At 44.4% G+C, this 25,589-nt stretch overlaps 1 protein-coding gene and 1 long non-coding RNA gene across 3 annotated transcripts in view; one reads left to right on the top strand and one right to left on the bottom strand.

Annotated features, from left to right (window-relative positions):
- Positions 1-2,869: 2,869 nt before the first annotated feature.
- ADCY2 (adenylate cyclase 2) overlaps positions 2,870-25,589 on the bottom strand; it is a gene marked incomplete at its 5' end in the record, with an annotated part of 155,653 nt that continues 132,933 nt past the window's right edge. For both annotated transcript variants that reach the window (XM_081205960.1, XM_081205961.1), the window contains 6 exons: positions 2,870-3,648; positions 4,438-4,562; positions 15,579-15,693; positions 17,535-17,642; positions 19,332-19,478; positions 21,145-21,303. In XM_081205960.1, coding sequence (XP_081062086.1) covers positions 3,496-3,648; positions 4,438-4,562; positions 15,579-15,693; positions 17,535-17,642; positions 19,332-19,478; positions 21,145-21,303 — 807 coding nt within the window. In that variant the 3' untranslated portion in view covers positions 2,870-3,495. The remainder of the gene's footprint in view (positions 3,649-4,437; positions 4,563-15,578; positions 15,694-17,534; positions 17,643-19,331; positions 19,479-21,144; positions 21,304-25,589) is intronic.
- Positions 21,293-22,376, top strand: LOC308593570. The gene is made up of 2 exons (XR_014011016.1): positions 21,293-21,672; positions 21,720-22,376. It is a non-coding gene; the product is annotated as an uncharacterized lncRNA (long non-coding RNA).

Genomic DNA, 25,589 nt, shown 5'->3' with positions numbered 1-25,589 from the left:
TGATGTTCATGTGTAGAGTCGTCTCTTGTGTTGTTGGAAAAGAGTGTTTGTGATGACCAGCTTGTTCTCTTGACAGAACTCTACTAGCCTTTGCCCTGCTTCGTTTTGATACTCGCAAGGCCAAACTTGCCAGTTCCTGTTATCTCCTGACTCCTACTTTAGCATTTCAATCTCCTATAATGAGAAGAACATCCTTCTTTGGTGTCATTTCTGGAAAGTGTTGTAAGTCTTCATAGAACTGGTCAATTTCAGTTTCTTCAGCTGGTGCATAAACTTGGATTACAGTGATGTTAAAAGGTCTGCCTTGGATTCATATCGAGATCATTCTGTCATTTTTGAGATTACATCCCAGTACAGCTTTCACCACTCTTTTGTTGACTATGAGGGCCACTCCATTTCTTTTACAGGATTCTTGCCCACAGTAGTAGGTATGATGGTCATCCAAACTGAATTCGCCCATTCCTGTCCATTTTAGTTCACTGATGCCCAGGATGTCAATATTTATTCTTGCCATCTCATTTTTGACCACATCCAGCTTACCAAGGTTCATGGTTCTTACATTCCAGGTTCCATCTTAAAAAGCAGAGACATCACCTTGCCGACAAAGGTCCGTATAGTTAAAGCTATGGTTTTCCCAGGAGTGATGTATGGAAGTGAGAGCTGGACCATAAAGAAGGCTGATCGCCGAATAATTGATGCTTCTGAATTATTGTGCTGGAGGAGACTCTTGAGAGTCCCATGGACTGCAAGAAGATCAAACCTCTCCATTCTGAAGGAAATCAGCCCTGTGTGCTCACTGGAAGGACAGATCCTGAAGCTGAGGCTCCAAGACTTTGGCCACCTCATGAGAAGAGAAGACTCATTGGAAAAGACCCTGATGCTGGGAAAGATGATGGGAGGGCACAAGGAGAAGGGGACGAGATGGTTTGACAGTGTTCTCAAAGCTACCAGCATGAGTTTCCACTGCGGGAAGCAGTGGAAGACAGAAGTGCCTGGCGTGCGCTGGTCCATGGGGTCACGAAGAGTCAGACACAACTAACGACTAAATAACAACAAACAACAAATTAGTTGCATAACATACCTCAGCTCTCACACCCGGTATTTTCCTGGAGCAGAATTTGCAAGTGTGGATGCTTGCACATAATATCAGCAACTTTGTTACAGAGAGTCAAACTGCAGTTGCTTCCATATTGTTCCTCTCCATGCCCTAGAATTGACACCCTGTATCCACTCCTGTTTTACAGAGTCATTATCAAACTGCTTCAGTCCACTGTTTTCTGTGAGAGCTGATTTATAGTGACTTATAACAACATGTTTGTAACTCAATGCAGCTGCAGCACCAGCCTGTCTAGGGATAAAGTACTACAGTGGTCCCTTGGTTCTCAAACTTAATCCGTTCCGGAAGTCCGTTCCAAAACCAAAGCGTTCCAAAACCAAGGCATACTTTCCCATATAAAGTAATGCAAAACGGATTAATCCGTTCCAGACTTTTAAAAACAACCCCTAAAACAGCAATTTAACATGAACATTTAAGGAGACCATTGATCCATAAAATGAAAGCAAAAAACAATGCACTGTACTATAAAATAAAACAGTATTGCAGATGATAAAAATTTTAAAAAATTCTTACTTGCACTGATGATAATCATTGTTTGGATGGGGGGGCTTTTATTCATTTCTGGAGTCACAATCAATCGGTAGCTGAACTGGGTTCCACACAGTCACAAAAACAAATTAACCGAAAAAGCCTCAAAAACAAAAAATGCAAAATAAATAGCAAAAACAAAGGCACCAAAATATAAGCTCCAAATACCACCTCAGAACACTGCAATCGGAAACGGAAGCCTTGAATTACAATGGGGGGATGGAAATTAGCAGTACAACAGGAAACACAGAAACAGAAGGCTTGAATTACAATAGGGGACGCAAATTAGCAGCGCAACAGTAAAAACAGAAGCTTAGGACTCAAAACATGTTCGGCTTCCGAAAAAAGTTCAAAAACCGGAACACATACTTCCAGTTTTGTAGCATTCAGGTTTCAAGTTGTTCATGAACTAAGCTGTTCGAAAACCAAGGTACCACTGTACTTAAAAGCTTTTCAGGGTTCTTGTACCTTTGAAATTAAACACTTATTTTTCGCAGGTCATCTGTTGTTACTGCTTCCTGTTGAACCCAACTGGGAGATTAGTGAGGAGGAGAGGAACACTGTTAGTTGCTACTTGAATTGCTTCCCCGATTTGCTTGATTCTGTTCCCAGTGTGGAGGAGATTTTAATTACTGATTTCCTTTCATTACTATTTTTTAAAGAGTGAACTGGTTCTAACAAGCACTAGGGAGGCTATAGGGTGAAAGTAACCCACATGAAATAAGTGAAGTTGCTATCCAGTGTGGTGAGAGCCAGTGTGGTGTAGTGGTTAAGAGCGGTAGTCTCGTAATCTGGTGAACCGGGTTCGCGTCTCCGCTCCTCCACATGCAGCTGCTGGGTGACCTTGGGCCAGTCACACTTCTTTGAAGTCTCTCAGCCCCACTCACCTCACAGAGTGTTTGTTGTGGGGGAGGAAGGGAAAGGAGATTGTTAGCCGCTTTGAGACTCCTTAAAGGGAGTGAAAGGCGGGATATCAAATCCAAACTCTTCTTCTTCTTCTTCTTCATCCATCCATAAGAGAGGTAAAGTATAAATTGCTGCCCGGCCTCACATCCACCCCGGCTTGCCTGCCCCGTCTCTCCCCTGCCTCCTCTCCCTTCCTGTCAGAGGTAAATTGTGAACTTATTGGGTCTGCCTTTTTTAGGCTATAAAACATCACATACTTTGATGGTGCTGTATGTATTCATGCAAGAGTCGCAATAACCTCACATTGCAAGACAAAAGTACATATAAAGTTTTAATGAGTTAAACTTACAAAAGACAATGGCATCAAAACATTTGACACATTTTGTACAAAACTGGTCCTGCTCATCTATAGTTCTTTTGAGAAGGTGTTTAGTCAGGGGCTCCATTTCCTGTCCCTGGCATCTAGTGAAGACACCTTAGTTGTAGTAGATGAAGGGACAGAATTAGAGGTTACAAATTCAGGACTAGAAGGTGATATTGGGGAGCTACCATACTTCCCACAACTTTCCATGCAGCTCCAGTTTTATTGCCATAAGATTTTTTTTTGTATTTTTCTTTCTTTCTTAAAACCGTCTTCCCCAAGGTCTCAGAACTTTAATATCTCCAACTCCTGTCCAAATTTTCTCTTTTCCACTGAAGAGTTGACAGTGCAAGTTCAGTCTTCCCAGCCCAGAGCATACCTTGTTTCGGCCATCCTGGAACATTTAGACTATTAAGGTCTCTGGATACAGAATGGTGGGAGGAGACCGTAAATATGACTACAGCAACATTTCTATGTACCAGAAAATTACACACATGTTCATGGTATGGGCTGAAAGAGACTTAAGAGAAAATGGGCAATGCTTCTTTTAAAATGCGGCACTGCCTGCAGCCGAGAGCCTGTTTCAGGACACCACATTCCCTTGTGAGAGGGATTTTGTCATTTCTGTATGTACAAAATAGGTCTGCAACTCCCCTTTTCCTTTGACGTTAATTATGCCTCGGCAGGTGCAAATGTAGCCCAACGTTTGTAAAATGTTACTGGTCTCTTCTGTGACCTGCAATGCAAGAGACAGACAAGCACACCATACTTTAAGAAAAGGAAATCTCAAAGCCTCCCTCCCTCCCTCCCTCCCCCTCTTTGCCCTAAGTGACGTAGCCGTGAGGAAAGCCCTTCATTGGACTGTTTTACTTCACACAGGGCCTCGTTTTTGCTAATCTTAATGGACAGGTGAGTGAATACAATCACAGAAGATCCACCACAAATAATTTACACAACAGGATAAAAACAGCACCTTGAACTGAACAGATTCTAAAAAACTTTGAAATATATAAATAAAAATGTAACCCACCCCCAAGCATATCTACAACTTCTATCAATTCACAGGAAAAAACAACAGCAGGAACAACAACAGACAATGCTGTCATCTCTTGGAATCAGTTCCTCCATCACCACCCTGCAGCCGCCACCACCGTCACAGCCCCAGCTCCAGAGAATTATGGGCCCCTCAAAAGAAGAGATGGGGAGTGGATGGGGTTGGAATTACTGAAAATTGCTTTCCTCCCCATTCTGCCGATGGTAGATTCCTTGTCAGCTGAGCGACCCTGTTGGATACCCACCTAATAAAAAATGTTGAAGTATGATTTTGGATCAGATTTTAACCAATGAACCTTCAACTAACCTACAAGTTGTCCCCCCCCCCCCCAGCTGTGCTGCTGCTGTCTTCACTTGATGAGCTTCCCCCATGTGTGTCATAGCCTGTATCTTTGCCTGCGAGGGACTTTTAGTGGGGAGATTCCCCTGCTGTGCAGGGGCACTTGAGTAAAAATACAAATAGAAGCCAAACCTGAATTTTATCTAAGACACCGGTGCTTTCCATTCTGCTGGCCACATTTACAGTGTTGCCCCAGATATCGTACTGTGGCTTCTGTGCTCCAATGACACCCGCAATTACAGGTCCATGGTTAATTCCTGTAAAGAAGATGGCAAATTAAGGGTGGTCCCCCTCACCAAATATATATTTTTAAATGCTACAAATTGCAGACCTCCCTGGAGGAAACAAAAATGTTTTGAAACACATATGCACATCTGGTGGCTTTGCTGTCAAATTTGGGGTCTGGAGTTATGCAGAATTTATTCCTATGGCTGGGATTCAGATCAAATTAATATTTAATTTATTAATAATAGTATTGTTCATTTAAAAAGTGCAAAATTCCATCAAATAAGCATTGAACAATTATAATGGGAAAATTGAGAAGTATTAATGCATTGACGGAACAACATAGGCAATACTAGGGAATGTGTTAAGATGCCAGCACAGATTTGTATGAGGCTGATGGTTATCTTTCTGTGGCAGAGCTGTAAAGCATTTGCTGTGGAAATGAGTATCGCTTTGTTATTGATTTGCATTACCTACTTTTTGTTTCCTAGGAATATGTCATATAATTGGAACACACTGAACACTGCTCTGCTAATGAATGACTAGGAAGCGCTATATATAAAATCAAAATATTTCATAGAATCATAGAATCCTAGAGTTGGAAGAGACCACAAGGGCCATCGAGTCCAACCCCCTGCCAAGCAGGAAACACCATCAGAGCACTCTTGACATATGGTTGTCAAGCCTCTTCTTAAAGACCTCCAGGGAAGGAGACTCCACCACACTCCTTGGCAGCAAATTCCACTGTCAAACAGCTCTTACATTTGTTAGAAGTGTAACAGCTTTCTTTTACAAGTTGCCCCATCTTTTTTCTGAGGGAAAGTATCCTTTGTGCCTTAAAAAAAAGGTTTTCCTTGATTTTATTTAGACGCTCTACATTACAGGTTTCTGAAGGAAAGTGTTTGCAAGTGTACTCCAAAAGTAGTGGGTGGCTGAGGGCAACTTGGGGCTCGTCCACACTAGAAAGGCTGGGCCCAAGCAGTTTTCCATTTGTCTCCTGCTTTCTATGCATGGCTCATAGTAGTTCTGCCTTTGGCCTGCCACTTTCCCCAGAAAATCCGCTTTTTAGCATTAAATTGGAACAAAAGGCAATCTACAGAAAAGCCAACTGCTTTGTGTCTCTTAGTTTCAAAGCATTCTTCCACAACCTGCTTCTGCCACTAGGTGACACTATAAGCTAAAATGAACAGAATCAGCCAGTGAGCAAAACTAGAATTATACAAACTGGGGTGGGGGTGGTCGGCGAGAACCCCAGAAAGAAAAATACTGTTACATTAAACATGAAATATTTCATATTTATTTATAGGTTGGTTCCATTTTCTTGCATACATTTAAAACTTCTGAAGCCTTCAAAAATAAATGGCATTACTAAAAGGATATTAAAATCCTGGAATGACCCCTCTGTCAGTCAGTCAGGAATTTAATTTTCTGCTGTTGCATTCTACAAACCCTGGATATTTTGGGAAGATGGCAATATTTGAATTTATGTGAATTTGCTGCATAAGTATTTAAATGAAAATAAGAGAATGAAAAAATGCAGTTAAGTAGAACAGACAATTGTGTGGTTTGTTGTTGTTTTTTTTAAAAAAGGTTTAAGATTTCTGAGTGCAAGCAAGCAAGCAGGAGAGAAGAGCTCAAACCTCCATTAGGTGGGATTCTGCCCACACCTCTAAGGTGATATGACACCCTCTTGCTTGGAAATGGATTTATTATCTCATTTTTATGTTCCTTTTAAAAAGGAATTACCAATATAGGAAAAGAGGTAGTAAGGGAACACCAGGCTACTTTAAATGAATTCAAATCTCCAGGGTCTGATGAGCTGCATCCAAGGGTACTAAAGGGAGCTTACGGATGTAATTTCAGAGCCTTTGTCTAGTACCTTTGAGAATTCTTGGAGAACAGGTGAGGTTCCTACAGACTGGAGGCAGGTGTCAGGGGCTGGACTGAGGAGGAATGGGGGGAGCCCCCACTCCTTCTCCTGAACCTTCCCAAGGGCAGGAGGACACTATTGATTTCGAACAGTGGTTTGCAGTAGAGCACAGTCCAGAGGGGAAAAGCTGGGAAATACTGGATGAGGAACAGCTAGAAGAGGAAACACCAGGAGAGAGAGAGAGCTGGCAGATTCATTGTCCTTGGACAGCATTCCTGACTCCCCCTTCACCTAAGACTAGACGGGCTTTGAGAGTGATAGAAAAGAAAGCACAATGGCAACAAGCTCAGATTAACTGACATAGGAGTGACGTAGATTAAGGGGGACGGAGGGGGTGAACCTTAACTGGGAGCAACACCATTTCTAGAGAGAGATGCATTCCTTTGTCTCTCACTGTGATTATTAAAGAAACTAACTGATAAGAACGCTACTTTTGTTTGATCTGCTTATTTACTGCCGCTGGGGAAGGGATCTGATTCCCCAAAGCCTGACAGTGGGCAAATGTTGTCCCCATCTTCAAAAAGGGAGGAAAGGAAGACCCAGGTAACTACTGACTGGTGAGCTTGACATCAATACCAGGAAAGGTCCTAGAACAGATAATTCAACAGTCGGTCTGTGAGCATTTAGAAGAGGATGCTGTGATTAATAAGACCCAGCATGGGTTTCTCAAAAATAAGTCATGCCAGACCAATCTGATTTCTTTTTTTGATGGAATTACAAACTTGGTGGATCAAGGAAATGCTGTGGACATAGTATATCTTGATTTCAGTCAGGCTTTCTTGTGGAGATGAGGTAACTGCGAGATGGATTTGTAGCTGGTTGACTGACCGAACTCAAAGAGTACTCATTAATGGTTCCTTGTCATCCTGGAAAAAAGTGACAAGTGGGGTTCTGTCCTGGGCCCATTGTTGGTCAATGTCTTTATAAATGACTTGGATGAAGGAATTGAGGGGATGCTCATCAAATTTGCAGATGACACCAATTTGGGAGGGGTAGCTAATGCCTCAGAAGAAAGAATCAGAATTCAAAATGACTGTAACAGATTGGAGAACTGGGCCCAGACTAACAAAATGAATTTCAGTGGAGACAAATGTAAGGTTCTGCACTTAGGCAGGAAGAACTAGATGCACATATATAGGATGGGGGACAACTGGCTTACATGTGAAAAGGGTCTTGGTGGACCACAAGCTTAACATGAGTCAACAGTGTGATGCAGCAGCAAAAAAGAGCTAATGCTATTCTTGACTGCATCAACAGAAGTCTAATGTCCAGATCAAGGGAAATAATAGTACCATTCTAGTCTGCCTTGATCAGACCACACTTGGAATACTGTGTCCAATTTTGGGCACCACAATTTAAGAAGGATGTTGACAAGCTGGAAGGTGAGCAGAGGAGGGCAACCAAGATGATCAAGGGTCTGGAAACCAAGCCTTATGAGGAGTGCTTGAAGGAAGCTGGGTATGTTTAGCCTGGAAAAGAGATGACCAAGAGGAGATATGATAGCCATCTTCAAATATCTCAAAAGCCGTCACGTGGAGGGTGGAACAAACTTGTTTTCTCCTGCTCTGAAGGGTAGGACTCAAACCACTGGCTTCAAGTTGCAAGAAAGGAGATTCCAACTAAACATTCAAAAAAACTTTCTGACAGTAAGAGCTGTTCAGCAGTGGAACAGACTCCCACGAGAGGTGATGGATTCTCCTTCCTTGGAGGTTTTTAAGCAGAGTGGCCATCTCTCATGGATGCTTGAGCTGAGATTCCTGCATTGCAGGGGGTGGGACTAAGATTCTATGATTCTAACTTTCAAGAAAAAGTACAATATATTAAAGAAGAGTGTATTACATAGCATGATTCTACATGCTCAAACTTTTAGAGTGTGTCCAAAAAAGAAAAAAATATCGCAATATGTATTGAATTCCTCTTATTTATAACAATATTTATGCTGTCAAAGCAGTCTGGTTAATTTCACACACAAAAAAAGAAGCAACTCAAATCAGTTTTTCCCTTAGATGTTACAATATAGGAACTTGCAGAGCTCTGCTGGATCCCCCCCATCTAGTTCCAGAGTTGTTTCCACAGTTTCCACCGAGATGCCTATGAGCAGCACATGAGCACAGCAGAACTCTACCAGTCACATTTCCCAGATATCAGCATTAAGAGGCATATTCTCTCTGATGCTAAGGCGTTCATCTAACCATCAGGAATACCAGCCATTGCTTTAGCCTTATCCTCCAAGAATCTAACCATCTTTTTAAAAATTGTGTCAAGTTGGCACCTATCTCTATGTCTTGAGGTAGGAAATCTCATCATTTTAACTATGCACTGTGTGAAGAACTGCCTCCTATGGTCTGTCCTGAATTTCAGCTTCATTGGAAGACCCTGTGTCCCAGTATAAGAGAGTGAGAGAAACTGTACAAACAGGTCTTTTAAAAAAAATTCTTCCAGGCAACTTCCCAAAGAAAATAAAACTGACAAGCTGTTTTTGCCTTTCCCTGTCTGCCTTAATTTTCCAGTTTAGGAACTTGAGAACAGTGATAACAGCAGCTTTCTCTATTAATATAATTTTATTTACTTTTAATATTTTTCCACTGCCTTTTTGAAAGCCACGAAGATGGTGTACAACAGATCACGTATGAAAGCAACGTCATGAAACATTAAAAAAAAGGTAAAGGTAAAGGACCCCTGACAGTTAAGTCCAGTCGCGAACACTCTGGGGTTGTGGCGCTCATCTCGCTTTACTGGCCGAGGAAGCCAGCGTTTGTCTGCAAACAGTTTTTCCAGGTCATGTGGCCAGCAGGACTAAGCCGCTTCTGGCGAACCGGAGCAGCACACGGAAATGCCGTTTACCTTCCCAGCGGAGTGGTACCTATTTATCTACTTGCACTTTGACATGCTTTCGAACTGCTAGGTTGGCATTTGACAAAGTGCCCCATGATATTCTTGTAAAGAAGCTGGTAAAATGCGGTCTTGACTATGCTACCACTCAGTGGATTTGTAAATGGCTGACTGACCGAACCCAAAGGGTGCTCATCAATGGTTCCTCTTCATCCTGGAGAAGAGTGACTAGTGGGGTGCCACAGGGTTCTGTCTTGGGCCCGGTCTTATTCAACATCTTTATCAACGACTTGGAGGATGGACTCAAGGGCATCCTGATCAAATTTGCAGATGACACCAAACTGGGAGGGGTGGCTAACACCCCAGAGGACAGGATCACACTTCAAAACGACCTTGGCAGATTAGAGAACTGGGCCAAAACAAACAAGATGAATTTTAACAGGGAGAAATGTAAAGTATTGCACTTGGGCAAAAAAATGAGAGGCACAAATACAAGATGGGTGACACCTGGCTTGAGAGCAGTACATGTGAAAAGGATCTAGGAGTCTTGGTTGACCACAAACTTGACATGAGCCAACAGTGTGACGCGGCAGCTAAAAAAGCCAATGCAATTCTGGGCTGCATCAATAGGAGTATAGCATCTAGATCAGTGTTTCCCAACCACTGTTCCGCGGCACACTAGTGTGCCGCGAGATGTTGCCTGGTGTGCCGCGGGAAAAATTTAAAAAAAAATTTTTTTTAAAGTCGAATTTTTGATTGGGGCGCCGTCACTAGATGACCCCTGGGGTTCCCTCCCTCCCTCCCGCTCTGCGCCTCCCTCCTCCTCCTCCGGGGAGGCCCTTCCTGGCTCTCGGCCAAGGCTTGGCGGCTGCCACTCACTCACTCGCTCGCCCACCCTGCACCCGGCCTCTCCCCCTCCGTCCCCGGCGCGGGGGCTGCCGGGATCCGTAGTCCCCTCGCCCTTGGGCTCCGCGCCCGCGCGGGGTGCGCAAACTACGTTTCCCAGCGTGGCCTGGCGGGCCGGGCGTTTTGTTTGAAGCGCTCTTCTCCCAGCCATGGAATGAGCGCAGCGGCGGCGGCCGGGCGGGCAGGGGCTCTTCCGCGCAGACCCCGCGCAGCCTGCCTGCGCCCCCGCGGAGATCGGGCGGCAGGATGGAGCCCGGGGATCCCCGCGGAGGCGGAGCGGCGGAGGCGGAGGCTGCCCCCCAGGTAGGGCTGCGTCGGGGGTTTTTTATTTTTGCAATGCTGCATCTGCGCCGGAGGGGACGCATCGGACCGCGGGGAGACCCCTTGGCGTGCGTGCAAGGCAATGCATGCGCGCAGGCGTTGCATGGAGTGCAGTGCAATGCAATGGCAACGCGGCGCCCTGCATGCATGCATGCAACTTCCACCGGCGCTCCGGACTTGGCAGGTGAGAAGGGGTCCCCAGTGGGCGGCAGAGAGAGCCGGGAGGGCGAAGGGGAGCCGGGGGGGAGCAGCGCTGCTCCCCGAGCCGAGCCCGGGGGGAAACTTCGGCGTCGTTGCGCCGGGTGTTGGAAGCGGAGGCTGGCGGGGGCCCCTCACCTGCAAAACCTGGTCGCCTCTCATATATTTCGTGCATTGCATTCATCGCCCGCTTTCTCCTCCAAGGAGCTCCCGGGGGCGCGCGTGGTTCTCCCCGTGTTATCCTCGCAACAACAGCCCTGCGAGGTGGGTCAGGCGAGTGGCCCAAGGGAGCACCCAGGGATTGTCCTGGCCAGGTGGGGTGATTTGAACCCTGCTCTCTGCCCGGTCTTCGTCCTCATTTAGCCCCCACATGTGCATGACTGTGCATGACTGAGGTTTTCCCCCCTCGTCTTGGCTATGGTGTGAGTCTGTGCTGTTAATTAATGGGGTTCTGCCTTCGGAGAAGATGAGCCAGCCCTCAAGGAGGTGATTATGTAATTTGCTAGCAATTCATGTCCCTCCCGGCGTGACGCTGCGCGCTGACGTCACGGGGCTGTAATGGTGGTGTGCCTCGAGATTTTTTTCATGAAACAAGTGTGCCTTTGCCCAAAAAAGGTTGGGAAACACTGATCTAGATCAAGGGAAGTAATAGTGCCACTGTATTCTGCTCTGGTCAGACCTCACCTGGAGTACTGTGTCCAGTTCTGGGCACCACAGTTCAAGAAGGACACTGACAAACTGGAATGTGTCCAGAGGAGGGCAACCAAAATGGTCAAAGGCCTGGAAACGATGCCTTATGAGGAACGGCTAAGGGAGCTGGGCATGTTTAGCCTGGAGAAGAGGAGGTTAAGGGGTGATATGATAGCCATGTTCAAATATATAAAAGGATGTCATATAGAGGAGGGAGAAAGGTTGTTTTCTGCTGCTCCAGAGAAGCGGACACGGAGCAATGGATCCAAACTACAAGAAAGAAGATTCCACCTAAACATAGGAATAACTTCCTGACAGTAAGAGCTGTTTGACAGTGGAATTTGCTGCCCAGGAGTGTGGTGGAGTCTCCTCCTTTGGAGGTCTTTAAGCAGAGGCTTGACAACCATATGTCAGGAGTGCTCTGATGGTGTTTCCTGCTTGGCAGGGGGTTGGACTCGATGGCCCTTGTGGTCTCTTCCAACTCTATGATTCTATGATTCTATGATTCTAGGAGCTGGGACTGAACAACGGGAGCTCACCCAGGTTGTGGGGATTCGAACCACCAATCTTCTGATCGGCAAGCCATAAAAAGGAACACTGATGAAAAATATATAAAAGGCCAAATTACAATCATATTTGCTTTCTAGAATCTCTGTTTATAATGTTTAATTGTTCTTTAACAATGTTTAACTTTTTTAGTGACATCCTTCACCCTGTTTTTAGCTGTTTTTATTTTATCTGTAAGCCACTTTGAGTCCCTATCAGGGAAACCGGCAGATATAGATAGATTACAGTGGTACCTCAGTTTACTAACTTAATCCATTCTGGAGGTCCGTTCTTAAACCAAAGTGTTCTTAAACCAAGGCACCCTTTCCCTAATGAGGCCTCCCGCCACCGGCGTTCAGCTTCCGTTCTTCCGGGGCAAAGTTCGCTAACCGGAACACTTCCGGTTTTGCGGAGTTCGTTGTCCGAAGTTTTCATTAACAGGGCTGTTCGTAGACCGAGGTACCACTGTATATCCTTGATTTAATTCATTATGAGCCATTGTTCTTCAGAGACTGGCAGCCGTCACACGTTTTGGTAAGCCATAATGTACAGAAGTGAGTTATTTGTTTGTTCTGTGAGGAAACAAGCCATGACCCCCAACTTGTCTTAAATTTGAAGCAGCAATCGTGGACCGCTTTGCTCCCCAAAAGCACAAGATGTGCTCTTGACCTATTGACGATTGGTTTGTTGGAGTACAACAGGCTAAGCTAGGAACCATTGTTTGTTCCCTCCCAGAGCAAAGAAAGCATAATTTGCTTGTACACAGTATTTGGCTAGTTTAGATGTATTCAAGTCTCCAGGGCCAGATGAACTGCATCCAAGAGTATTAAAAGAACTGGCAGATGTGATCTCAGAACCACTGGCAGTCATCTTTGAGAATTCCTGGAGAACAGGCGAAGTCCCGGCAGACTGGAGGAGGGCAAATGTTGTCCCTATTTTCAAAAAGGGGAAAAGAGAGGACCCAAATAATTACCGCCCAGTCAGTCTGACATCAATACCAGGGAAGATTCTGGAGCAGATCATTAAGCAAACAGTCTGTGAGCACCTAGAAAGGAATGCGGTGATCACCAATAGTCAGCATGGATTTCTGAAAAATAAGTCATGTCAGACTAACCTGATCTCGTTTTTTGACAGAATTACAAGCCTGGTAGATGAAGGGAACGCAGTGGATGTAGCCTACCTTGATTTCAGCAAGGCATTTGACAAGGTGCCCCATGATATTCTTGTAAAGAAGCTGGTAAAATGCGGTCTTGACTATGCTACCACTCAGTGGATTTGTAACTGGCTGACTGACCGAACCCAAAGGGTGCTCATCAATGGTTCCTCTTCAACCTGGAGAAGAGTGACTAGTGGGGTGCCACAGGGTTCTGTCTTGGGCCCGGTCTTATTCAACATCTTTATCAATGACTTGGATGATGGACTCAAGGGCATCCTGATCAAATTTGCAGATGACACCAAACTGGGAGGGGTGGCTAACACCCCAGAGGACAGGATCACACTTCAAAACGACCTTGACAGATTAGAGAACTGGGCAAAAACAAACAAGATGAATTTTAACAGGGAGAAATGTAAAGTATTGCACTTGGGCAAAAAAAATGAGAGGCACAAATACAAGATGGGTGACACTTGGCTTGAGAGCAGTACATGTGAAAAGGATCTAGGAGTCTTGGTTGACCACAAACTTGACATGAGCCAACAGTGTGACGCGGCAGCTAAAAAAGCCAATGCAGTTCTGGGCTGCATCAATAGGAGTATAGCATCTAGATCAAGGGAAGTAATAGTGCCACTGTATTCTGCTCTGGTCAGACCACACCTGGAGTACTGTGTCCAGTTCTGGGCACCACAATTCAAGAAGGACACTGACAAACTGGAACGTGTCCAGAGGAGGGCAACCAAAATGGTCAAAGGCCTGGAAACGATGCCTTATGAGGAACGGCTAAGGGAGCTGGGCATGTTTAGCCTGGAGAAGAGGAGGTTAAGGGGTGATATGATAGCCATGTTTAAATATATAAAAGGATGTCACATAGAGGAGGGAGAAAGGTTGTTTTCTGCTGCTCCAGAGAAGCGGACACGGAGCAATGGATCCAAACTACAAGAAAGAAGATTCCACCTAAACATTAGGAAGAACTTCCTGACAGTAAGAGCTGTTCGACAGTGGAATTTGCTGCCAAGGAGTGTGGTGGAGTCTCCTACTTTGGAGGTCTTTAAGCAGAGGCTTGACAACCATATGTCAGGAGTGCTCTGATGGTGTTTCCTGCTTGGCAGGGGGTTGGACTCGATGGCCCTTGTGGTCTCTTCCAACTCTATGATTCTATGATTCTATGATTCTATGAATTGTTTATGGCTTATTTTGATGTGTGATTAGTAGGGTTATAACTTTTTTATAACCTCATGTGCTGTAGCTTAGTTAGATTAACTTTTGCCTAAAAACAAAGCTAGCGGGAAGGTAAACGGCGTTTCCGTGTGTTGCGCTGGTGCCGGTTCGCCAGATGCAGCTTGTCACGCTGGCCACGTGACCCGGAAGTGTTTCCGGACAGCGCTGGCCCCCGGCCTCTTAAGTGAGATGAGCGCACAACCCTAGAGTCTGTCAAGACTGGCCCGTACAGGCAGGGGTACCTTTACCTTTACTTTAAAAACAAAGCAATGAACTGTCATTTGAAAAAAGCTTACCCCAAAATCAATAAATCGATTTTAGTATATGTAACTGTCTAATGTACTGTGTCATTATTGTGCCATTATATATAATAATAATTATGCATTATAATACAGGAAAATAGCTTGCAAATTTTCCAATACATGTACAATGTTCTGTACATTGTATATCAATTCTTATTGCTTAGAATCATCATCATCATCATTTATACCCCGCCACTCTGGCTGGGTTTCCCCAGCTACTCTGGGCGGCTCCCAACAAAATATTAAAAATAGAATCAAACATTAAAAACGTCCCTAAACAGGGCTGCCTTCAGATGTCTTCTAAAAGTCAGATAGCTGTTTCTTTCCTTGACATCTGATGGGAGGGCGTTCCACTGAGAAGGCCCTCTGCCTGGTTGCAATTTTTCTTTGTTTCTGCTGCAAGTGCCATAAAGTTCCCACATCACTTTGATTGCGTCTTCTGCACACTGCTTGCTTCTTGGTATCTGGAGGATGGATGGCCCCTGCTTCCAGTGAGTCTCCAATACCCACAATGCTTTTTTTCAAAAAAAGGTTTCAATATTTCTGACAAGTTCTTGAAGTCATTTTCAATGAGTGGTAATGTTGCATATATGGTGATTCCCACTTTTCATTTTGGGGTGACCTTTTTTCACAGCTCAGAAGAAATAGTCCCTTTTCAGTGTTTCTAAGCAAATACTGAAAAGGGACTAATTTTTTCTGAAATAAAGTCCATTTTTAAAAACGGGAAAAAATCAATTTTTTGAAAATCAAAAAGTTATAACCCTAGTGATCACGGCCACAGCCTCACAATATTCAATGCAGTGATGTGCTGAAATTAGCAATGAGGGGGGAAGTTCTGCAAACACAATGCTGGAATAACAAAGTGGAGGAACTTGAAATGTTAGCAGTGTATTAAAAAAGGATATTATTGCTGTACTTGGAGACGAGACAAAATATTTATGCTGCTTACCTACGCGCAGCTTGAAGTCATTGAAGGAATGCTTGTTTATGACATCCAGTTTTGCTCCCAGGGCAAATGCAAACTCCACCATAGTCCCAATATGCATGTATTGTCTGTCAGGCTCCTGAATGTAAACACATAGACATATCCCGTAATGCCACTGCAATTATCAAAGAATCCTCAATAGAGATTTGCTCTCTGTAAATGTTGCAATTTACTGAAAACTTACAAGAAGCCAGTGTTTTAATTCTAGAGTTACAACCCTATATACTTTTACTTGTTCCAACAGAATCACAGTACTTTGGATTTATTCCTGATCAAAGTGGGATATAAACTAACAAATATAAAAATTTAATTAATTAAATTGAGCTCAGTGTGATTTATTTCTGAGTAAACATGCATAGGATTGGGCTGTATGTTATTTACGCCTGCGCACAGCTCAGTTTTGTATCAGCTATGTCCTTGTGGAAAATCAATGTGCCTGGTCAAAATGAGTCCTGGAATGGCTCCGAGTGCTTGTTGGCCCCTGGGTAAGAGATCTGCTTTTGGTTCCCAGTAAGTAACAGACTTGCAGCTCCCCTTGCAAGAACAGGTCACTCCCTCCCTCCTATGATCCTTTCCCTCTTTGCTCCCCTGCTGGTCTCCTGAATGATGGGAAGTGCAGGAAAGAGGATAAGGAATTGTGCAGGGTCTAAAGCTGGACGCCATGTTGGCCCTAGACATTTTGGCACCTGAGGCGAACCACAAAATGGTGCCTCCTCCTGCGAGGGAAGAAGGGGTGAGTGAACATCTACACTGGGAACCAGCGGGTGGGGAGGGGAGAGGATAAAGAGCTTCATTGGGAACAAGGGTGGGAGGGCCCAGCAGTGCCTCCTATTTGCTTAGAGGCTGCTGTACAAGTGGCATGGGGGAGGCTGCCAGGGAGGTGGCAGAGCTGCTGCCATCACCATGGGCAACACATTCCTTGGAGACTGGATTTCCTGTCTCTCTGGGTCAGGCCACCCAAGGCGGTGGCCTCGCTTTGCCTCCTGGGTGGGCCAGCCCTAGCTTGATGCAATTGCCCTTCAAGTCTCGGGCCTTAAGACAACGGCCAAATGGGTCACCTGTGCACGCTCTCAGTTCCAGGTGGCACTGCCCATTTCATACCCTACAGATAGAGGGAGCCATCCCACCTGAGAGGCTCATATCCGTTCATTTGTGAGAGGGGAGGGCCCAGCTGTTTTTTGTGTGCCAGGTCTTCACACATACTTAATGTACACCAGTGCACAGGACCCTCTGAGCTGCAACCGTGGACTGTAGGAGAATAGGACTGAGCTGTTTTAATGTTCTGTGAATATGAAGCATGATTCTTCAAAAATATCCTACTTTCTCTATAGGCATAAATCCATTCTCACTCAGAAGCTGCGTGGGAAGAGAAGGAGAAAGAAATAAAGGGTGGGGTTGAAGTGTGGATGGGTGTTTTTTTTGGGGGGGGGAGGGTAAAGTTTAGCACCACTTCACAAAATGTAGATGAGATTCTTCAAATATTGGAACACCAGGGAAATTATGCAGGAATATCATTTTGCCTACCCACCCACCCACATTAGGCATTGCTTTATTGTAACAGCAATAAAGAAATAAAACACTGTTCTGTAATAGCAGGGTGTTTATGCAGGGAATGAAAAGTGCTTGAGTGTTGTGTTTCATTGGAGGGGAACTGTCTTAACTGCATTTCCTGAGATCAGGAGCCAAAAGTTGCACAGGCGCATGCAAATGCTTCTGGGAACACTGGCATAGCTGAAGTTGGCAAGCCCCATTTGGGATGCTCCTAATATTCCTCCCAAGTTTTGGGAGCAGCTTTTCAGAGCCTTGGAACCGGCTTGGTGGGGAAATGACTTAGAAGCTTCACTGCATTCCCAGATGTGGCCTTTTGCACCCCAGACAAAATATGGTCCCTACAAAGTGGACACAGTAACTTTGACGTACCTGACTATGTTCCTGGCTGGGCAGTGCACTTAGCCCTGTGGCTGCCATGTAAGTGCTCCCAATGGTCTTGATCTTTTCAACGCCGCTAAATTTGGGTTTTGACAATAGCTGTGAAGAAATAAGTCACTCAGGTGTCGGATAGCCAAATAATGCATCAGCATTGTTAATACACACACTTCCCAGGGCTGCTTCCGGGCTGCACTTGTTTGGAGCATCTTTCAAGCACATTTAGCAGATCCAGAAGCAGCCAAACTAGTTGAGACAGTAGTAAAGCCTTTTATTTAAGTTTGGCCCAATCTCACATAGGACACGGGTAGGGGATCATATTTTACAGCAAAAGGTGCCTGCAGGTGAGAATAGCTCCCTGAAACCCAACACATTCTGAGCCTTAATGCAACTCTTGGTTTCACTGAGAAACTATTTTAACATTTTGCAAAAGGAGCTCTGGCAATTCATTTTCTGCAGTCAGTGTTACTGCGACATCTGGATTTGCAGTGCTGTTCTCTTCAGTGGTGGCTTATATAAACTGCCTTAGGCATTTTGACAAGGTAGAGTGCTGCTTTTGTGGTGGGGGAGGGGAATCAACTGCACATCTGAGCAGCAGACGCAAGAAGGCAATGACTTCTCTTCTGACCTGTCTTTGTCCAACCTCTGCTGTTTCCTCTCTGCTGCAGTTTGGCCTCCACCAAATTCATCTCCCTGTCCACTAGTCAATGTGATTTACATAGTTATTCATGTAAATTAAGAACTTAAATGTAATTAATGATGCAATTATTTCCACACCATTCATTTCAATAATGCCAAGGACATTCATCTCAATGCAAAAGAATCTAGAATGAATCATAACCTAGAATTCTGGTAAACATCAAAAACCACTACTGGCCATTTAGGAACACAAAAGTCATCCATGTGCACCTTAAATGCTGCATAGAAAATTATGCCATTTTATGCAGAAGTGCCTATAAACACTGCATTGGTGTGTAACTCTACATTTCTACAGCAGCTGGTGCCCTCTCCAATTCAGAGTGCAGCTTCTGCCAGTACAAGCCTCTGCCAGTATTGGCTGTGCTGGCTAGGAATTATTATTATTATTATTATTATTATTATTATTATTATTATTATTATTTCTTTCCTTTATGAATTGCTTCCCACAAAGCATCTCAAAGTGATAGTGATTTACAGTATAAGAAAAATATATTTATTCTATTGTATTTTATTATTTGATTATAGAAAAACCCCTCAAAGTGGTTTACAAAAGATAAAAAGTAAAATCAATGGAAGTTTACAACCCAAAGCTTAAAATATACAAAAGTTAAAATACTAAAACAGATTAAATCACATTTTTACATTCCTTTACCTGTCACAGAATTGCTCTACAAGTCACTATCCTGTGTGTCAAACCATAAACATTGCTGATTCTCCCTTGAGTCTTCCTAGGCACTGGTCAGATTTATAAGCGCTTCCTACATAATCTCACGAGACACCGGAGGGTCTTGTATGGGCTATACTTATAAGAGATGACTCAAAGGTTGGTGCAAAAATATCTGTCACACAATTCCAAGAGACATGGAGGCAACAGCTTCTTCTGCCTTAGAAGGATAAGCAAGTTTTAGGCTTACAAACAAAACATGGAGGCCATAGTCCAGGGTAGAGTTAAATGTGTTTAAGTTAACTGATTTAAATGGAATAAAATGCACTTAAATCTGTTTTGAATTTGCGCCACAATGTGGGAAACTCTTCTGTAACGAAATAATTTCTTGCTTGTCCTTTAGCCAAACACAGACATGATGTACTTACATCATCAAAGTCAGCAATGATCTCATTTAGAAGCCGGAGGCATTCTAAGCCCTCTTTGTTGACATCAGATTCTGTATAAAATTCTTTGAAATCTGGAATGGAGGCAAACATGACGCAAACACAGTCATATGATTGATGGTATAAATCCTGTTCAAGAGAGAATGAGAAACCAGTCACAAAACGTTCTCAGTAGAAGGCGTTCATAAAATGAAGTACAGATTGGAAAGAAAAAGGATGGATGAAAAGTTCGTGTAAGGTGTGCTTGCACCTATTTAGTACAAAGATAATTTGCTGATGTTTACTACTTTTTGCTTTATAATAAGCCATGCCCATCCATGAATAATTTCATCAGGTTACACTACCTAATTAACCTGTTTTATTCAGCTAAAGTACCTCTCTATATAACTGGCTACACATTTTACACCAGTGGGTATTTTGGAAACAGCTCGGTGATATTCAAGGAACAGGTTTACCAAGCAGGTGACAAAAGCCCTGAAGCCTTGCCCCTGACTTGGTCCCATTTCCAGCGCAGTGCAAAAGGTTCAGGACATTGTTTTAGTGAAACTGAGAGATTTCTGTCATTTGGAAGCCTGGCAACCATGACACTGTTTTCTCAATCTTTTAATTAAGTTGGAAGTGCTTGAAAAATGTTACTTATCATCATCATCATCATCATCATCAAAGTTCTTCATCACTTCTAGGCAAGAAAAATGGAAATGAATACTGTTCCAGAGGCCCACTTGCTCCAATGTACAAAAGAAGAGAGCTGCCAGATCAAGCCAAAGACCCTTCCAGCACCCTGTTTTCAAAAGTGCCAGCCAGATGCTGATGCCCACAAGCAGAACACAAGTGCACACTCTTCCATAGTTGTCCCCCAGCAACTGGTAACTCACAGATAAAAACTGCTTGTTCAGAGCAGACATAATGCAAGAAGGTATCATTGAGAAAGCAGCAATCTCCTAACATCGTTAAATATCAACAGACTCTAGAACACAAATAGTGCTATTTGGACTGAGTATGTTTGGTCTCTTTACGCAGTTTGTCACCAAAATCTTCACTGATGTTTCTCTCATATTGGTCATCACTGCAAAGGTCATCATTTGCTATGGCTCACGACATAATAGCTGGGGATGTTTCCTCAATAGGTTTTCTCCTCTCCCTTTTTTTATCAAAGATTTTCTTGTTTTACAAAAGCGTTTGCAATGTCTGCTTTCTTAATGGGCAACCTATGTCCAAGTGGGGCTAGGGAACAGTGTCTTTCCAGTGTGTTTGAGGGACTAGAAAAAAATATTTGGAGTTGGTACATAGACCTCAGGAGAGGCAGAGGTCTGATTTTTGCAGCCGGCTTGCAAAAAGCAACCACAGAATTGGAGGACTCCAAAGACACATTAATCGCTTTGGAAAGGGTGGACCTGTGGCAGCTTCTCAAAGGCTTGCATTGCCTGCCTGTTTTCTCGTGCTTTGAAGTTATTTGCAAGCAAACAGTTATTATAAAAGGCAAAGTAAGGCCTGTGTGATCCACTCTGCAAAAGAAAGCAAAGCCCAGTAGCCTTGCCCTTGAAATTATCACTGGGCAACTGGGGAGTGTGTAAAACCCACAGTGCACACCAGAAATAATCTGTCACAGTCTATCTCTCTCCTGTTTTATTCTTGGAAACAAACTAGAAATGGAGGCAAGCTGGTATGCCAATTCTCACTTTCAGTGAGAGGGCAGTCTATAGTATGCTGTGTGCGCACTGGACCAGATTTGTTCCTGAAGGTTGTCAGTTTTATTTCAGAACAGCGAAGAAGACTAAAGGTGGTGAGGACTGACCTCATTCTTCAGGTTCCTTGCCAAGAAATGTTCGGCCACGTGAGCAGGCAGCACGTTCTCTAGCAGCAGCCGGTTCAAATTCTCCATGGTCTCAATCTCCTCACGCTCTTTTTTGAACTTGTTCTTCCACAGGAAATCTAACCTACAGTAATATTCATTCTGTTACAAAGAGGACACAGAAGTAAAGAAACAATAGGCATCTTGTCCTATCAGATGGTTTTAAGAGAGAGAGAAAAACACACCCCTCCCCCAAAACAATGAAGCAGTAGGTTAAGGTATTCATTCCACTCCAGCTGGGGCCCAAAGACAGAGGTGGTTTTAGGGCAGTGCAACCAAGGCAGCTGCAACAATCCTGTAGAAGCAGGACGGGATGCCAAACTTCAGTGTCACATAGGACGCTGCTGAAATCTGAGAGCCCAAAATCTGCCAATGTTAAACAGGCAGATTCTGCACATGCATATTATTACCCAGCTTGATCCAGCAAATATGACAGTGTGTGTGTGTGTGTGTGTGTGTGTGTGTGTGTGTGTGAGAGAGAGAGAGAGAGAGAGAGAGAGAGAGAGAGAGAGAGAGAGAGAGACCGAGACCCCCTTCAGGTCAGCATCCCCATTATTATTTACGTAATTTATTTGTTAGTTGGATGGTGTCATGCAGCCAAGCTGGTGCCCAAACGCCTTGCTCTGCTTTCCTTTGGACCACATAAGCAAGGTCGAGAGGGGGGGGGGTCTTGTCACCTGGGCAGCCCAGGATCTCCCATACACACTACACAGCCTTGCACCCCAGGGAGATCACTTTGGTGCTCCTAATGCAGAAAACAACAACGCAGGAGGCAGCAGTTACAAGTTACCAGGCTAAGAAGTCACAGCAGGTGCTGCGATACACTAGCACTTTGACTTCACCCCCGGAGGCACACTCCATTGTCTCCTGAGACAGATGGATGACAACAACTATTTGTCACTTTTCACAAGCTTAACTGGTGATCATCTGATGGGGAGTGAGGACAGGCTGAGTTTATAGGGCCAGAGGGACGATGAGAGATGGTCCACTGTGTGAACAGATAACAGATAACAGCTGAACCATCAAGTGGTGCTACTCAGAGGAGGCCCCATAGCCGGCCCACACTCCCACTTGTCCCTTGCCTAGAAAGCTGTCAGAGTGGTTATCCACTTGCCCCATACTTTCTAGATAATAATCATCATCATCATCATCATCATCATCATCATCATCATCATCACCTGCAGGTCTCAGGGCAGTTCAGAGGATAAAATTACAATATAAAAACACAGAATACATAATCAAAATATAAACAGAAGCAGCAGAATAATACCCCCCCAAAAAACCCCCTCTAAAAAGTTAAAAACTGTTAAAATATTTTTAAAAGACAATTGAAAAGCAGTTTAAAAGAATGAAAACAGTCCTCTCTGCTTGGCAGCAGCAGTCCTTTTCTAGTCTGTCAGGCCCCTCCCTCGGCCTGGTGGGAAATGGCAGGAGCCGGACCCTCTCAACAGGGGGCTGAGTGGTTTTGCGTTTGCCCCACAGCTTGCCCCACAGCACCTGCTCCTTACTGATGAATCAGAACAAACGGGAGTCCATGGAAAACTCAACTGCTGTTTCTTTCAATCCAAAGAGAGGGTTTCCCCGAGTGAAAGTGGCAGAGCAAATGGAGGTGTGAATGAGCCCATCCTATTTATTACACAGGAGAAGTTACAAAACAGTTTTTTGAAAGAGGGCTTCCAGCCCAGTGGAATGGGCCCTTTCTATTTGCCCCAGTGGAAACAGTGAGTCATGAAGGACTTGAGGGCGAGCCCATGCCTGGGTCTAATCTAGAGTCTGCAGACGAATCACTCCTGGTGGTTTGGGATAAGAGCCGAGGACGGGAAGTCTCAGAGGCCACAGGTGTCCAAAACCTCCTGTTATGCCTACCGGCGTGGTTGCGAACAGGCAAGACCCCCACTGGTCTTTTCAAAGGCTTTATTATTGGTGCAAAAACATTTACAGTGCAGAACGTCTCAATTCCATGTCTTGCTCAGTCACTAGCAGAATCTGAGAGTGGGTGGTCCTTAAACTTTCCCCAGCAGAGTAGTCTCTTGACCCCCAGCCGACGCCTCCCCTCTCTGCGCCTAAACCTACTGCGCAGAGAGGGCGTGGGCAAAGGGGGACCTGCCTCCCCCCCCCCCCGCTTTGCTCATGCACAGTTATTTGGTTCCCTCTTGCATCCTCCGAGCCCTGCATCTCTTCCCCACTGGAGGCGGGGCTTCCCTCCTCCGCGGAGGAAGTGCTGCTTCTCACGATCTTTGGAGGCTCCCTGTAACCCAGCTGCCCTTCCACCTCTCGCCTCTGAGCTGATGGCAGTTCCCCGACACCTCCAAATCACCTTTTTAGAGCAGTGGAGCTGAGGGAAGCGAATGACAACGGCCAACAATATATTTGGGGATGGATGGGGCAGCCTGCCTTCCAGGCGTACCTTTATACCAGCCTCAATTCTGCAGCGACAGCATGAACAATGTTCAAACAAAACAAGCTCTAGTAAGGCGGGGGTGGGGGGGAAGCAAAGAATTGGAAATTATAACAAAAAGAAGAAAACCTTGGGAATAGTAGCTCTGCTTCATGGCTCCTATTTAACTCACGTCAGAGAAGGGAGATTTTCAAAGCAGGGCAGCTCCAAAATGCAGCAGAAGACAGGGCAAATATGGGGAAAGCCCTACTTAATGTATAGGCTGTTCTAAGATAGTAAAGGAAATGCTAAAGAACCACAAATCTGCAGCTGAATTAATTTACAATGACATTTTCTGTTGGATTTAAAGGATTGGGGAAGAGAGAAGGAAATCTGAATTGGAGAGTTTTGCAAAATGGAAGCCAAGGTTGTGCTTAAAGCACTGTACTGCAAGAAACTAGGAAGTCACAGTATTCAGAAGGCTTTCCTTCCAAAGACAAATTACAATTTTCTTTGAATTCCCCCTGCTTCAAAAGAGGTGTGGAGAGTCATACTGGTCTTCAAACTTGCTGCAGTCTTCAAAAGAAGACTGTATTAAGTCTTACATCTTTCCTGTTTCCCTGGAGAACAGGTGCAGGGACCAAGGAGGAGTTGACACTTGAAAGACACAAAATAAAAGTGCCTGTACCAACTTTCATTCTGATGTCTCAATCTTCAATGCAGAAACCACAACTGTGTTCTTTCTCCCTCCCTCCCTTCCTCTTTGCCATTTCCTTATCCCTCTAAAAGCAGCCGTGGGGGTTGACCTGGTCTTTAAATCTGAAATTCAGAATTGAGCCCTAAATACACGCATCACATTTCACTTCACTATCTTGCAGATCATCAGTTATTACAGTGGTACCTCGGGTTACATACGCTTCAGGTTACAGACTCCGCTAACCCAGAAATAGTACCTCGGGTTAAGAACTTTGCTTCAGGATGAGAACAGAAATCACACGGCGGAAGCAGGAGGCCCCATTAGCTAAAGTGGTGCTTCAGGTTAAGAACAGTTTCAGGTTAAGTACGGACCTCCAGAACGAATTAAGTACTTAACCCGAGGTACCACTGTACTGTGTTATTAAAAAATTAATGGAATGCCAAATGGATGACTTAAACACTGAAGCTGACGCCATTCCTATGCAGAGCCAAAGAATAAAAACCTATTCATCACCAAATAGGAAATATCAGTCTAGCATTATCAATGTCCTCGTGATGCATATTAAATTACTGGATGCTACTCTCTTATCACTTTTATATTTAATCCTTTAAAGACAGCCTCCTGGGAAATATGAAAACACTATTTCTAACACTCGTTCAAACAGCTTTGTCATACTTCCTGTTTAATGAGTGGACAAGTCCTCCTTCACCAGAGGTTTGCTCCACCCTCCCATCACCTCCCACCTCAATGTTCTGCAGGTGAGGAAGGCTTCTCTTGCGCAAAAGTGTGGAGAGGGGAGAGAACCTGAACTGCAGAAACGTCTCAGTGTTTTCTGTGGTGGTCTCCCTTGGGGTGTTAGGGGAAGGGGAGGACCTCTGCTGGAGAACACCTTGTGTTCCTCCTGGGGGAGTCTGTCCACCTTTGGTCCCCACCCGGCACTAGGACTAAACCAGGCTAAACCACCTGGGTAAACCAGGTGGGGGGAACCGATGGGTCTCAAACCCTCAATGAGTCAGAGACTTCCCTGCTTCCAAAGACAGGCTCCAGCAAGTGAGCGGACCAAGAAATTATAATAAAATGAATTTGGGGAAGTGGCAGGATTAAAATTAAATAGAAATAAAACTAAATTATTATTTAAAAATCTAAAAGAAGAGAAAAAAGATTTGGTGCAAAGCATTGAGATAGAAATCCACAAAAAGTAAAATATCTAGGGATATGGTTAACAATAAGGAATATAAATGTGTTCAGCCTGAAAAACACAGATATATTAGATCTGGAGGGGTTTGGAAATAGATACGGGTGGCATGCATACCT

The sequence above is a fragment of the Podarcis bocagei genome (assembly GCF_964188305.1).
Source record: "Podarcis bocagei genome assembly, chromosome: 8".
In the NCBI taxonomy this organism is placed as follows: Eukaryota; Metazoa; Chordata; class Lepidosauria; order Squamata; family Lacertidae; genus Podarcis; species Podarcis bocagei.
This window is presented reverse-complemented; position numbering and strand designations above follow the sequence as displayed.